At 58.8% G+C, this 13,409-nt stretch overlaps 1 protein-coding gene across 5 annotated transcripts in view; it reads right to left on the bottom strand.

The window, feature by feature from the left end:
* The window catches only part of DCTN1 (dynactin subunit 1), a 52,821-nt gene that overhangs the window by 579 nt on the left and 38,833 nt on the right, over positions 1-13,409 (bottom strand). For 3 of the 5 annotated variants that reach the window (XM_059845515.1, XM_059845514.1, XM_059845516.1), the window contains 20 exons: positions 13,112-13,190; positions 12,409-12,568; positions 11,763-11,867; positions 11,246-11,437; positions 10,547-10,663; positions 9,694-9,846; positions 8,995-9,155; positions 7,734-7,902; positions 7,322-7,390; positions 6,850-6,912; positions 6,031-6,180; positions 5,129-5,290; positions 4,423-4,554; positions 4,181-4,309; positions 3,567-3,709; positions 3,110-3,276; positions 2,228-2,361; positions 1,476-1,665; positions 636-712; positions 304-393 (listed from right to left, as the gene is read on the bottom strand). In XM_059845515.1, coding sequence (XP_059701498.1) covers positions 304-393; positions 636-712; positions 1,476-1,665; positions 2,228-2,361; positions 3,110-3,276; positions 3,567-3,709; positions 4,181-4,309; positions 4,423-4,554; positions 5,129-5,290; positions 6,031-6,180; positions 6,850-6,912; positions 7,322-7,390; positions 7,734-7,902; positions 8,995-9,155; positions 9,694-9,846; positions 10,547-10,663; positions 11,246-11,437; positions 11,763-11,867; positions 12,409-12,568; positions 13,112-13,190 — 2,642 coding nt within the window. Of the gene's footprint in view, positions 1-303; positions 394-635; positions 713-1,475; positions 1,666-2,227; positions 2,362-2,402; positions 2,708-3,109; positions 3,277-3,566; positions 3,710-4,180; positions 4,310-4,422; positions 4,555-5,128; positions 5,291-6,030; positions 6,181-6,849; positions 6,913-7,321; positions 7,391-7,733; positions 7,903-8,994; positions 9,156-9,693; positions 9,847-10,546; positions 10,664-11,245; positions 11,438-11,762; positions 11,868-12,408; positions 12,569-13,111; positions 13,191-13,409 lie in introns of those variants that run through there. The other 2 variants (XM_059845518.1, XM_059845517.1) reach the window with 2 other exon arrangements.

Here is a 13,409-nt window from a genome sequence, read left to right as displayed (position 1 = left end):
TGGATTGGGGCCCCTCAAGAATGGGAGTTTCTTGGGACTGGGGTCCCTCAGGTACAGGGGATCCTTTGGGATTGGGGTTCCCTCAGGATTGGGGGTTCCTTGGGACTGGGGGTCCCTCAGGATTGGGGGTTCCTTGGGACTAGGGTCCCTCAGGACTGGGGTCCCTCGGAATTGGGGGGCCCTCAGGCACGGGGGTTTTTTTTGTGACTGGCATCTCTTGGAATCGGACTTCCCTCAGGAATGGGGGTCCCTCGAGATTAGGGGACTCCTTTGGGATTGGGGTCCCTCAGGATGGGGTCTCACCTTCAGGAAGGAAGAGGACGGGAAGGTGCCGAAGGTGGTGGAGACGCCGGCGCCCGGCTGCTGCTGAACCATCTCCCGCAGCGTGTCGTCCTGGGGGCACAGCAAGGTCACCCCAAAATCCACCCCAGGGGACCCTCCTCACCCCCCAGAGCCCCTCACCCACCCCACCGAGCCCTTGCCCACCCTGGGCAGGAATCAGAGGGGTCAAACCCGACTGTCTTGGGAGGAGAACGGCAACAGGAATGGGCAGCACTTTGTCCCCTCCTGGGGGCTGCAGGGCTGGGCTGGGGGTGCCACCAGGTCCCCCCCTGCTGGAGAAGACCCTTCCTCACCTTCAGGGCATCGATGGAGTTCTTGAGGGCGCAGAGCCGGGCCGTCTGCTCCAGCAGCCGCGCCGACGAGCTCCTCGCTGCAGACAACAGGAAAGGAGGGATGGGCCAGGGGGGACACGGACACAGCTGAGCACTGTGACCCCCTCAGGCTGGCACCCGGTGGGTTTTGGGGGGGTTGACATTCTCAGGTTGGTACTGGGCAGGTTTTGGGGGATTTTTATCTCTTCAGGTCAGTACTGGGTGGGTTCTGGGGGGTTTGACTCCCTCAGGCTGGTACCAGGTGGGTTTTGAGGGGTTTGATCTCCTCAGGATGGTACCAGGTAAGGTTTTGGGGGATTTGATCTCCTCAGGTTGGTACTGGGGGATTTCAGGGAGTTTGACCTCCTCACATTGGCACTGGGTGGATTTTGGGGGGTTGGACCTCCTCAGGTTGGCACCAGGTGCATTTTGGGGGGTTTGATCTCCTCAGGTTGGTACCAGGAGATTTGACCTCCTCAGGCTGGCACCCGGTGGGTTTTGGGGGGTTTGACCCCCTTGGATTAGTACCAGGGGGATTTCAGAGCTTGGGGGGTTCCCCGGTAGGGAGAGGCTGAGCTACCCTGGAACAGCTCATCCCCTGGACACTGAGCCACATGTCCCCAACACACCAATGGCCCTGAGAGGGCCAGGCACTGGCACTCAACCCAAACACCCCAAAGCTGCCAGCAGAGCAGATCCCACCCCGCAGCGAGCCCCGCTCCGGGTGGTGGCACATCGCTGCCAGTCCTTCTGTGGGCAGAGGGACAACACAGAGGTGCCCCAACCCCCTGAAATCCCAAGGAATGTTTTTGTAGGACCTACTGGATTTGCTCTGCCTCATGTCCAGCACCTTGGCGTTGGCGCTGAGCTGGTAGAGGGTCTCCAGCAGCTGCGTGGTCTTGCGGTAGAGGCTCTGCGTGGGCAGCCCCTCGGGCGGCCGCTCCCGCGCCACCGCCACGCGCGGCACCTGCAGCGGCGCCAGGCTGGCCAGCTCCAGCTTCATCTGGGCACCCTGGCATCCACGGGAAACCCGAGTGAGGGGCACGGGAAACGGGGAAAACACCGGGGAAAGGTGGGAAATGGGTGAAAGCAGAAAAGCAGGGGGTGAAACGCCGCTAAGGACAGCAGGGGTGGGAGCAGGGATGGTCCCCGTGGGTGTCCCTTGCATGTGGGGCTGGTTGGATTTAATGAGCTGCTCCATCCTGCCCACGAATTAATATCCATTAGAATTAATAGCCATCAGAATAGTTGGTTAGTTGGGTTATCTGCTGCTGTGTTCCATGGGGTGTTCATTAATCAATCAATCGATCAATCAATCGATCAGGTTGTGCCAGTATAATCTGCACTGAGGGGACCAGGGCTAGCAGGGACATCAGCAGCACGCCCAGTTCCACCAGCATGCCCAGCTCCCACAGGGATCACATCTCACATGAATAACATCCCTCAGGGATCAAATCCCCCATGGATCACCTCCCACTTCAGGATCCCATCCCACAGGGGTCCCATCCCACATGGAACCCATCCCACATGGATCCCATCCCACGGGGATCCCATCCCACCCCGTTCCCCCTGACCTTGAGCAGGTTGTTCTCGTTCTTGAGGTGTTTCAGGGAGAGCTGCAGGGCGTCGATCTGCTGCAGCAGGAGGGGTGAGTCCTTCACCTGCACAGGGCCGGAGCCGCCCCCCGGCACCTGCCCGGCACCAACACCTGCGGAGGGGCACTGCCATCAGCGCTGCCACCCGTGACGGTGGCACAGGGCACTGTCACCAACATGTGGCACCTCCCTGGAGAAGTCCCACCGGCTCCCAGTGCCCCTTCCCAAGGCTCTCCAGCTGCGGGTCACCCCCCTCCACATCCATCACAGTTCCATGCTCATCCCTCCCTTCCCAGCCCCCCTGGAGCCACCAGGGCTGGCAGCCTCCGAGCAGGACCCGGATCTTTCCCTGACTCCCAAGCAGAGCTGTGTCCCAGGGTTTGGGTGTCCTGGGATTTCGTTTCCTCCCCATGCACTGGGGCTGCATGCAGGGTGTGTCCATACCTCGCTGCTGTTCCTCTGCAGCACAGGGAGAGGGGCCAGGAGAGACAAGAAAAATCAGGATTAAAGCCCTGGACTGGGCGGGAGAGGAGCTGTGGCTGGAACAGCTCCGGGCTCCCATGGCTCCATCTGGGACTGACCCCATTCCCAGCAGCTGGGAGTGACCCAAGCAGGACCCCTGCAATGCTCCCTCAGAGCCAGGAGCTTGGCACGTAGCTCCCAGGCTGCTCCTGCTCCTTTGGCAATGAGAATGTGCCAGCAACATTCCTGGGAGCCAGGACTGGAAGTGTGGGAGAGGCTGTGGCTCCGTGAGAGCCAGGAGCTGCTGTGGGAGACCATTCCCAAATTCCTGGTCACACATCACCCCTGGAGCTCTGTGGCAGGAGGACAGCCCAGCCCCATCCGGCCCGGGTCACTCACCTCCGGCGATGCCGGACACGATGGAGGCCACGCCCGAGGGCGGGGCTCCCCGCAGCCCCTCAATCGTCCTCTTGGACTGGTTGTTCAGGCGCTGCTTCAGCTCCACCTTCTCCGACTCCAGCTGGTCAATGTCAGCCTGGAGAGCGTCCATGGTCTCCTCAAATTCCCTGGGAAGAGCACACGGAGGGATGTGTGAGGCCAGGGATGCTGCTTGTCCAGGACCCCTTGTCCTGTCCCTCCATCCCTTGTCCCCAGTCCCTCTCCAGCTCTTCTGGAGCCCCTTTAGGCCCTGGAGGGGGCTCTGAGCTCTCCCTGGAGCCTTCTCTTCTCCAAGTGAACATTCCCAGCTCTCCCAGCCTGGCTCCAAGCAGAGGGAACCCAGCTCTTGGAGCAGCTCTGTGGCTTCCTCTGGATGAGCTCCACCAGTTCCACACCCCCAGCTCCATTCCAAACTCACTTCTCCTTCTTTTTGAGCAGTGTCTGGGTCTCATCCAGCTTGGTCTGGATCTTCTCCACACGGTCATCCGCGTCCTTGGACGCGCTGTCCAGCTTCTTCTCCAGCAGGCTGAGCCGCACGTTGGCCTCGCTGAGCTCCTCGCCCTGGAGCAGCAGGGAGGGAATCAGGGAGCTGGGGGAGCCCCCAAATCACCAGCACCCATGACTGGAACCCAGAACAGCTCCCCAGAGCCCTCAAATCACCAGCACCCACGGCTGGAACCCAGAACAGCTCCTCAGAGCCCTCAAATCACCAGCACCCACGGCTGGAACCCAGAACAGCTCCTCAGAGCCCTCAAATCACCAGCACCCACGGCTGGAACCCACAACAGCTCCCAGCTCCCATCCTGAGCACCCCAGAACATGGTGGGGGCAAGATCTGGATGGCAGCACCTCCCTGCCCAGGGGAAAAACATCCCCAGGAGATCTGGATGGGGCTTGGGATCAGCATCTCCATAGGTAGGAAGTCACTAGGAGTGTGGAGGTGAATCCCACAGCAGCCAGGAAGGTGGGAAAGGGAGAGGGAGAGGCAGGGATGGGTGAGGGTCAGGCAGGGATGAGTGAGGAACACCTCACCTTGATCTTGAGGGACTTCTTCAGCTCCTTGATGACCGTCTCCCTGTCCTCCAGCTTCAGCCCCAGCCCCTCAGCATCCGTGATCTCCGCCCGCAGCGCGGCCGCGCGGAGCTCTGCCGGCGGCGTGGGCTGGACCAGTGGGACAATCGGGATTTTAGGAAGAATCCCAGACACCACAGCTGCCCAACTCCCCGTGCTGGTCACCCACAGCCTCCTGGTGACCAGAACAGAGCCCAACCCACCTTGTTCTGCGGGCGGTCGGCGTCGTACTCGCCCTCCTGCATGGCCGTGGCCATCTTGTTCATGGTGGCCATGAGGATGCTGCAGGACTGGCGCAGGCACTCGTAGGGATTGATGCCCTGGGAGCCATAAATCTGGGAAGGACAGGAAGGACCTGGCTGCTGGCCTTGGGATGGGCTCACAGCCCCCAGCCCACATCCCAGTACTGGTGTTGCCCTCTAATGGTTAAGGGTGTCCCTCTGATGGTTAAGATGTTCCTCTGATGGTTAAGGATGTCCCTCAGGTGTTTAAGGATCTCTCTCTGATGTTTAAGGGTGTCCCTCGGATGTTTAAAATGTCCCCCTGATGTTTAAGATGTTCCTCTGATGGTTAAGGATGTCCCTCTTACATTTAAGAATCATCCTTAAAATCCACATCCAACACAAAACCTTCACTTCCATCAACAAATCCAAGAGCAAAATGCAAAAAATTCCACACACAGAAATCCAAGTAACACCAAACAGAAGAGGATGATTTACACAGAACCCACTCCTGGTTCCTTCACCAAGGATGTGCCAGCTGGGAATGGTGAAGGATGTTCTAGCTGGGGATGGTGGGAAGCATGCCCAGCTGGGAATGGTGAAGGGTGTCCCACCTGGGAATGGTGAAGGGTGTCCCAGTTGGGAATGGTGAAGGGTGTCCCAGTTGGGAGTGGTGGAGGATGCCCACCTGCTCGCTGACTTTGAAGGCCAGCTCCTCGAGGCGCGGCGCCGGCAGCCCCTCGTTCTCGGCCAGCGGCGCGATCAGCTGCGCCCCGGCCGCTGCCACCTCCTGCAGCACGGCCACCACCCACGTCAGGTGCTTCCGGCACTCCAGCAGCGTGTCCGACACCTGGCAGGGCAGAGCGGGATCACTGGGAGTGGCACGGACACGTGGGCTCCTGGAGTCCACACGTGCCCCAGAATTGTCACCAGGATTGGGGGAAATAATGGGAAGATGGAGGGAATGGGTCTTGGGTGTGAATCCAGGTCTCCATCCGAGATGGGAACACAAAATCCAGATGCCACCTCCATCGTGTCCAGGGAAGGAGCTCCAGGAGCAGCTGAGGGAGCTGGGAAAGGGGCTCAGCCTGGAGCAAAGGAGGCTTGGGGGGACCTTGTGGCTCTGCACAACTCCTGCCAGGAGGGGACAGCCAGGGTGTGGATTTGGGATCTTATCCCAGGGAACAGGGACAGGAGGAGAGAGAACGGCCTCAGGCTGTGAATTTTCCCTTCCCTCAGGAACTGGGAAGATTCCTCCTGGGAAGGGCTGTCCATACCTGGTACATCTGCCCAGGACAGGGGGAAGTCCCCATTCCTGGGGGGATTTAACATCCACATGGATGTGGCACTTGGGGATGTGGTCAGTGATGGCCTTGGCAGTGCTGGGGCGTGGTTGGACTCAGGGATTCCCGATGGATTTTCCAACCTAAACCAGTCCCTGATTCCATGATCCCAGCTCAGCTCACACCACCTCCCTCTGCCCTGAGCTGCTGCCCAGCTTCCCCAGGGTGTCTGCTGCCAGCCCAGTGCATCCCACAGCTCCCAGTTTGTGCCTGAGGGGTGGCCTGAGGGGTGTCCCTGTCCCCTCACCTGCGCTCCAAAGCCCAGGGCTGCCGGAATTCCCGGCGCGTCCGTGCCCGGCATGCGGCGCCGGATCTTCTTGCAGAACTGGCGGATGTCACTGCAGGACGTCTCCAGGTCCTTGAGCAGGATGGCCAGGTCGGCCGCCTCCTGCCCAGCCTGGGGACACAGAGGGACCTCAGAGGGACATTGGGACATGGGGACTTCAGAGGGACACGGGGACACAGAGGGGCACAGGGACAGAGGGATTCAGATGGATCTCAGAGGGACAGGGGAACAGAGGGACACAGGGACAAAAAGGGACCTTAGAGGAGGGACCTCAGAGGGACACAGGAACTAAGGGACATGGGGACAAAAAGGGACCTTAGAGGAGGGACCTCAGAGGGACACAGGAACTAAGGGACATGGGGACAAAAAGGGACCTTAGAGAGAGGGACCTCAGAGCGACACAGGGAGAGTGAGGGACCTTAGAGGGACACAGGAACAGAGGGACATGGGGACACAGAGGGACTGTAGACAGAGAGACCTCAGAAGGTCACAGGGAAAGACAGGGACATGGAGAGATCTCAGAGGGACACAGAGACAGAGTGACAAGGGGACGCAGAGGGACCTTAGGGAGGGGGAGCTCTGACAGACACAGGGAGAGAGAGAGGGACCTCAGAGGGACATGAGAGACAGGGAAGGACCTCAGACTGAGGGACAAGAAGGGATCTCAGACACAGGGACACAGGGACAGCAGGAAGCTGGCACGTGCCTAGCCGTCCTGGCAGGTGCTACCTGGAGGAAGATCCTACCTGGAGGAAGATCCTACCTGGAGGAAGATCCTACCTGGAGGAAGGCCCGCAGCCGGCACACCTCCACCCCCATGCAGTCCAAGGCACTCTGGGTAAACTGTGGGCACAGGCACAGGGATCCTCAGCACAGGGACAGGGACAGGAGGGGTCCCAGGGCACACTGGGGCTTCAGTCCCAAGAATTCCAGGATTGACCCTGCCACCACCCCAGGATTTTCAGGAGTAGGGGAACAGGCTGAGGCAGTCAGGCTATTTCTGGTCTGTTTTGGTTTTATCCAGGGGGTGCAGGATGCTGGTTCTTCCCTTGGGAAATCTGGGATACAACCCCCACCCTGAGACAGGAGTGTCTCCACATTTCCACTCCTGCTCTTCTCATCCCCATGTTCCCATTCCCTGACCCCAGTGCCACCACTGGGGAGTGCCAGCAGGGACATCTCCCCTCCCACAGGGATCCTGGGGGACACAAAGATGGAACAGAGGGATCAGGGAAGGGCTGTCCCCACTCACCTTGATGTGGTCGGCCAGCTGCAGGGTGCAGTCCTCAGCCTGGTCGGCCAGGTGGATGCTGTACAGGTGCTGTGGGAATGGCAGGATCAGCATCCACATGATAAAAATCCAGTGTGGCAACACTCAAAAAAAACCCCAAATTTTGAGGGTTTGGGCCATTTTTATAACGGAAGTAACAACAGTGCCCCAAAAGAGCTGGTGGTGCTTAATTCCACAGGTGAGCAGCGTGGAAGGAAGGAGTGTGGGGTGGGAGAACCACATCCCCTGGGGACACAGAGCAGGGGACACAGCCACGGTCACCTGAGTGACAACACCCAAAGGAAAGGGCTGCCAAAAGGAGCTAAATCCCAGCTGATCCATGTCCAACAGGTGAGGTGGCACCTGCCCCCAGTGTCACCACCCCCAGCCCCACCTGGTAGTACTTGATGGCTTTGGTGAGCGGCTCCACGTTGACGGTCTCGTCCAGCTGGTCCTTGTGGAGCAGCTCGATCAGGAAGTCCAGGGAGCGCTCATGGACGCTCATTTCGGGGTACAGGGTCCCCACCTTCTTGTACACCTCCACACTGCAGCGGTTCAGGGCCCTGAGGGGACAGGGACAAGGGGCTGGGGGCATCTCCGGGCAGGACATGGGAAACCGGAGCCCTGAGGCACTGCTGGCCTGGGGACAGGGACACAGCCGTGACCTGGCTGGGGCTGGAGGTCCTTCCCATGGGGACACCAGGAGGTTCATGGAGATGTGATCCCTCACAAGGGAATAAGGGGATCCTGCTGCTTCTTTGTAGCCTGGCTCCCAAAATTCCTTCCCATGTCACCTCTTGGGAAGGACACGCAGAGGTCACAGAGAAGGGGATCCTGCTGGATTTTTCTAGACTGGCTCCCAAAATTCCTCCATGTGTCACCTCTTGAGAAGGAGAAGGAGAAGGGGAACCCATCCTTCTTCTCTAGCCTAGATCCCAAAATTCCTTCATGTGCCACCCATTGGGAAGGACAAACAGAGGTCACAGAGAAAGGAATCCTGCCACTTTTTACTAGCCTGGCTCCCAAAATTCCTCCATGTGTCATCTCATGGGAAGGACACACAGAAGTCACAGAGAAGGGGATCCTCATAAGGGAATAAAGGGATCTCGCTGGTTTTTCCTAGCCTGGTTCCCAAAATCCTTTCTCATGTCACCCGTTGGGAAGGACACAGAGAAGTCACAGAGAAAGGGACCCTGCTGTTTTTCTCTAGCCTGGCTCCCAAAATTCCTCCATGTGTCATCTCATGGGAAGGACACACAGAGGTCACAGAGAAGGGGATCCTCATAAGGGAATAAAGGGATCTCATTGCTTTTTTCTAGCCTGGTTCCCAAAATCCGTTCCCATGTCACCCTTTGAGAGGGACACTGAGAAGTCATGGGAAAAGGGATCCCAGAGCTTTTTTCCAGCCCAGTTCCCAAGATCCCATGTGATCTCTTGAGGGACACAGAGAGGTCATGGAGAAAGGGATCCCACTGCTTTTTCTCTGAAAATCCCTTCCATTCTCATCCCTCGGGAAGGACACACAAGGAGGCTCACAGAGAAACGACCCCACGGCAAAGCAATAAATGCGACCCCACCACCCTTTCCCAGCCCGGCCCCCCAAATCCCTGGAACTCCGCCCGCGGAGGGAGGGAAGGGGCGGGGCGGGTACTCACTGCTCGTATTTGTGGAGCGTGGCCTGGAGCAGGCTCAGGGAATAGACGAGGCCGGCGGCGAAGCTGAGCTGCTCGCCGGGGGCTCCGCGCAGCCCCGCCCGCTCCGCGCAGCTCTCGGTCAGCTCGAACCTCTCCTGCGCCTGTTTGCTGATCAGCTCGGCCTGGGGGAGGACAGGGAAATCCTTCAGGGCATCCCATGCCTCCCTGCTGTGTCCTGCTGAGTCAGGATAACAGCCCCTGCACCCCCAAAAAGTGACCTGTCCTTGCAAAGTGGCCACTGAGCGCTTTCACTGCTGAGTCACCACCCCTGGCTTCTTCCTCCCCTTCACTTCTCCCAGACCATTTTATAATTGTGGAATCAAGGAATTATTTTGGTTGGAAAAGTTCTTTAAGACCACAAAGTCCCAACTGTTTCCCCAGCAGCACCACTGACCGTGTCCCCAAGTGCCAAATCCACAGAGCTGTTAAATCCCCCCAGGGATGGGGACTCCACCCCTGTCCTGAGCAGCTGTGCCAGGCCTGGGCACCCCTTTCCAGAAGGAACTTTCCCAACATCCCACCTGAACCCCTCCAGGGATAGCAACTCCAGTCACTCAAGAACTTTGGGAAGTTCTCCAGCAGTAAACACCCCAAATCCCCAATTCCCCTGGGCACAAAGGTGTCGTTTGCCACCCAGGGGTTGTCCCCAGCCTGTCCCACCTTGCAGATGAGGCGTGGGATGAGCAGGAGCACCAGGACGCAGTCGTGGTCGCCGCCGTGCCGCAGGAAGCTGTCGGGCATGAAGGAGGTGAGGAGGGACACGTGGCGATTGGCCTGCTGCACTTCCATCTGCCGCAGCTCCATCTCGATGGCCTGAGGGACACTGAGTCACCCGGCTGCTCCAGAGCCCCCCTGGCACAGCCCAGCCCAGGGGGATCAATCATGGAATCCTGATCCTTGGGGAATGCCTCAAGGCCTGTCCGGGATCTCCCAGCCCACCCAGTGTCACCCCATGCCACGGGCAGGGACACCTTCCACTATCCCAGGGTGCTCCAGCTTGGCATTGGGCACTTCCAGGGGTGGGGTAGCCAGAGTTTCTCTGGGAAATCCCTTTCAGGGCCTCACCACCCTCACAGGGAAGAATTTTTCCCAATATCCCATTTAAATCTCCACTTTTCCAGTGGGAAGCCATTCCCTGGGTCCTGTCCCTGCAGGCCTTGTCCCCAGTCCCTCTCCAGCTCTCCTGGAGGCCCTCTAGGCCCTGCAAGGGGCTCTGAGCTCCCCCCAGAGTCTTTCCGTCTCCAGGGGAACATTCCCAGCTCTCTCAGCCTCACTCCAGAGCAGCAGGGCTCCAAAATCCTGGAATGGTTTGGGTTGGAAGGACCTTAAAGCCCATCTCATTCCAGCCCCTGCCACAGGCAGGGACACCTCCCACTAGCCCAGGTTGCTCCAAGCCCTGTCCAACTTGGCTTTGGACACTTCCAGGGATCCAGGGACAGCCACAACTCTGGGAATACCCTGGAGCCTGTCCCAGGGCATGGATAAGCCCATCCAGGTCTCCTGCTGGCCCTACCTTGGCGTGAGCTTTTGTCTCTGCAAATTTGATCTTGAAGTCGAACATCTCGGGGGGCGGCTGCTGCTGCTTCTCTGCAGACGCTTCCTGCTGGCTCATCAGCTCCCGGTTCACATCCTGGCCACAGGGACATGGGACATGGGGACATGGAGATCAGGGACCCCAGACCTCCAGCAAGCCCCTCCCCAAACCTCCCAGCACCTCCTCCTTGGGGGGCATCACCCAGTGAAGGTGGAGGGGAGGGAAAGGCACCAAGAGTGTTCCAGTCCAGGAATATCCACAGGCTCATTCCCCAGCTCCCTTCTCTGCCAGCAGACCTGAGCCCAGGGCTGGGATAACCCCCACAGGGAAGAGCTTTTTCCCAATACCTCATCTAAATCTCCAGTGGAAAGCCATTCCCTGTGTCCTGTCCCTCCAACCCTTGTCCCAAGTCCTTCTCCAGCTCTCCTGGAGCCCCTTTAAGGCACTGAAAGGGGCTCTGAGGTCTCCTTGAACTCTTCATGGACATTCCCAACTCTCCCACCCTATCCCCGTAGGAGAAGGCACTGTGGGGGTCCCTATGGAAGCTCCATGAAGAACCCACTCAGCTCCAAGCTGTATCCTGCCACACCCAGGACACTCCCATGGGATGCTCCCTCTGGCCCTCCTGGCCACCAGGTGAGCTCCAGGAGGGGCTGGAGGTGTCCCACAGGGACACACCTGCAGGTGAGCCGTGAGCTCCCGGTACTTTTTGATGGTCTGCTGGTAGTCGGCCACGGTCTCCTGCGCGGCCTCCACGCGCTTCTCGGCCTCGCGCACGCGCGCCGTGGCCATGTCCAGCTGCTCCCGCAGCTCCAGCTCCGTCTCCCGGGCGTTCTCCTGCAGCTCGTCGTTCATCTCGTTCATGGCTTCCTGCAGGGAGGTGGCACCGAGGGGACAAAGTCACACAGTGTGCCTCAGATGTGTCCCGGCACTCTGGAGAGCTTCTCCAAATCCCTTTGGCTCCATCATTCCAGCTCCCCATCCCAACACCCTGGAGCAGCTGGTATCCCAGGGAATTCAGCAGCTGGTATCCCAGGGAATTCAGCAGCTGGTATACCAGGGAATTGAGCAGCTGGTATCCCAAGGAATCCAGCAACTGTTATCCCAGGGAATCGAGCAATTGTTATCCCAGAGAATTCAGCAGCTGTTATCCCAGAGAATTCAGCAGTTGCTATCCCAGAGAATTCTGCCTTACCAGGTCCCCGACGGTCTCACGCAGCTCCCGGACCTTCTCCTCCAGATCCAGGTTTCTCTCTGTCAGAGTCTCCACCATCTCCTCAGCACCCAGCGCTGCATCCACCTGCCAGGACACACATCCTAATCCATCCATATGCCAGGACACACATCCCAATCCATCCATATGCCAGGACACACATCCCCATCCATCCCCTGTCAGAACACATATCCCAATCCATCCACGTGCCAGGACACACCTCCCAATCCATTCCATCAGGACACACATTCCAATCCATCCCATCAGGACATATCCCAGTCCATCCCCTGCCATCCCAATCCACCCCTGCCAGGACACACATCCCAGTCCATCCCCTGCCATCCCAATCCATACCTGCCAGGACACACATACCCATCCATCCCATCAGGACACACATCCCCATCCATCCCCTGCCATTCCAAACCATCCCTGCTCCAGGACACACCCCACCTCCAGGCAGGGCCCAGCACAGCCTCACTGTTTGAACAGGGTTTGGAATTGGGGAATATGGGACCAGGAGTGTTGGTTCCTGCAGTGGGATCTCCAGGAGTCTCAGTGCCCCAAAAGTTCCCAAACTGCCCCGAATGTCCATGAATGTCCCAAATACCCCATCCCACCTGCCCCTCACCTGCTCCTTGAGCTCATCCACCGTCTTCTCCGCCTGCTTCACCTCCTCCTGCAGCTTCTCCCGCTGCTGCCGCAGCGACTCCAGCTCCGTGTTCTTCTTCTCCATCTGCTTCTGGAGCTTCACGTGCTCCTGCTTCTCGGAGGCGGACAAATCCCGCATCCTGGGACAGCCACAGGTCCTGTCAGGGCCAGCCCAGGAGCACCTGGGCCCTCCCAAGAGCCCCTGTTTCCCCCAGCCAGGATAACAGAGCTCATCCATCCCCATCTGCCCTTCCCTGGTGGGGACATGAGCAACGTTCCCAAAATCCAGCTCATTTACACCAAGGGATGGGTCCCACCTGAACTTCTTGGCTGTGGATTCCCAAATAAAAAGCCCTCAAGCCTCCAAGCCCTGGAAGGTGGTGGGGTCATCCAGGGAAAGGTAGATCCCAGGGCTGGGCAGGGTCTGGAGAACAGTGCTGGGACACCAAGCACCACATCCATAGGGAATGAGGCTGGAGTGGCTCGTTGTCCCCATCCCCACCAATCCCCTGTGACAAGGGACTCCCTTCCCTGTGGATGCTTTAAGAGCTCAGCAGAGATTCCAGAGCCATCAGCAGGAATGACATGGGCCACTCCAGAGAAGGACTGGGATTGGTGCTCTCAGCCTTAGGGAGCACAAGAGGCCTGGGAAGGAATTTGGGGAAGCACAGGTGGGCTCCCACCTGACAAGAGCCTCCTTGAGCCTGGCGTTCTGCTCCTCCAGCTGTTTGACCTGGTAGCTGGATGCTGCTCCGTCAGAGCCTGTGGAGGAAAGGAGGAATCAGAATCCCAGAATCCCAGACTGGTTTGGGTGGGAAGGACCTTAAATCCCACCCATTCCCACCTCCTGACATGAGTAAGGACACCTCTCACTATCCCAGGGTGCTCCAAGCCCCATTCCACCTGGCTTTGGGCACTTCCAGGGATGAAGCAGCCACAGCTTCTCTGGAAGAATTCATTCCAGGGCCTTGGGACCCTCAC

The sequence above is a fragment of the Haemorhous mexicanus genome, chromosome 4 (genome assembly GCF_027477595.1).
Source record: "Haemorhous mexicanus isolate bHaeMex1 chromosome 4, bHaeMex1.pri, whole genome shotgun sequence".
In the NCBI taxonomy this organism is placed as follows: domain Eukaryota; kingdom Metazoa; phylum Chordata; class Aves; order Passeriformes; family Fringillidae; genus Haemorhous; species Haemorhous mexicanus.
This window is presented reverse-complemented; position numbering and strand designations above follow the sequence as displayed.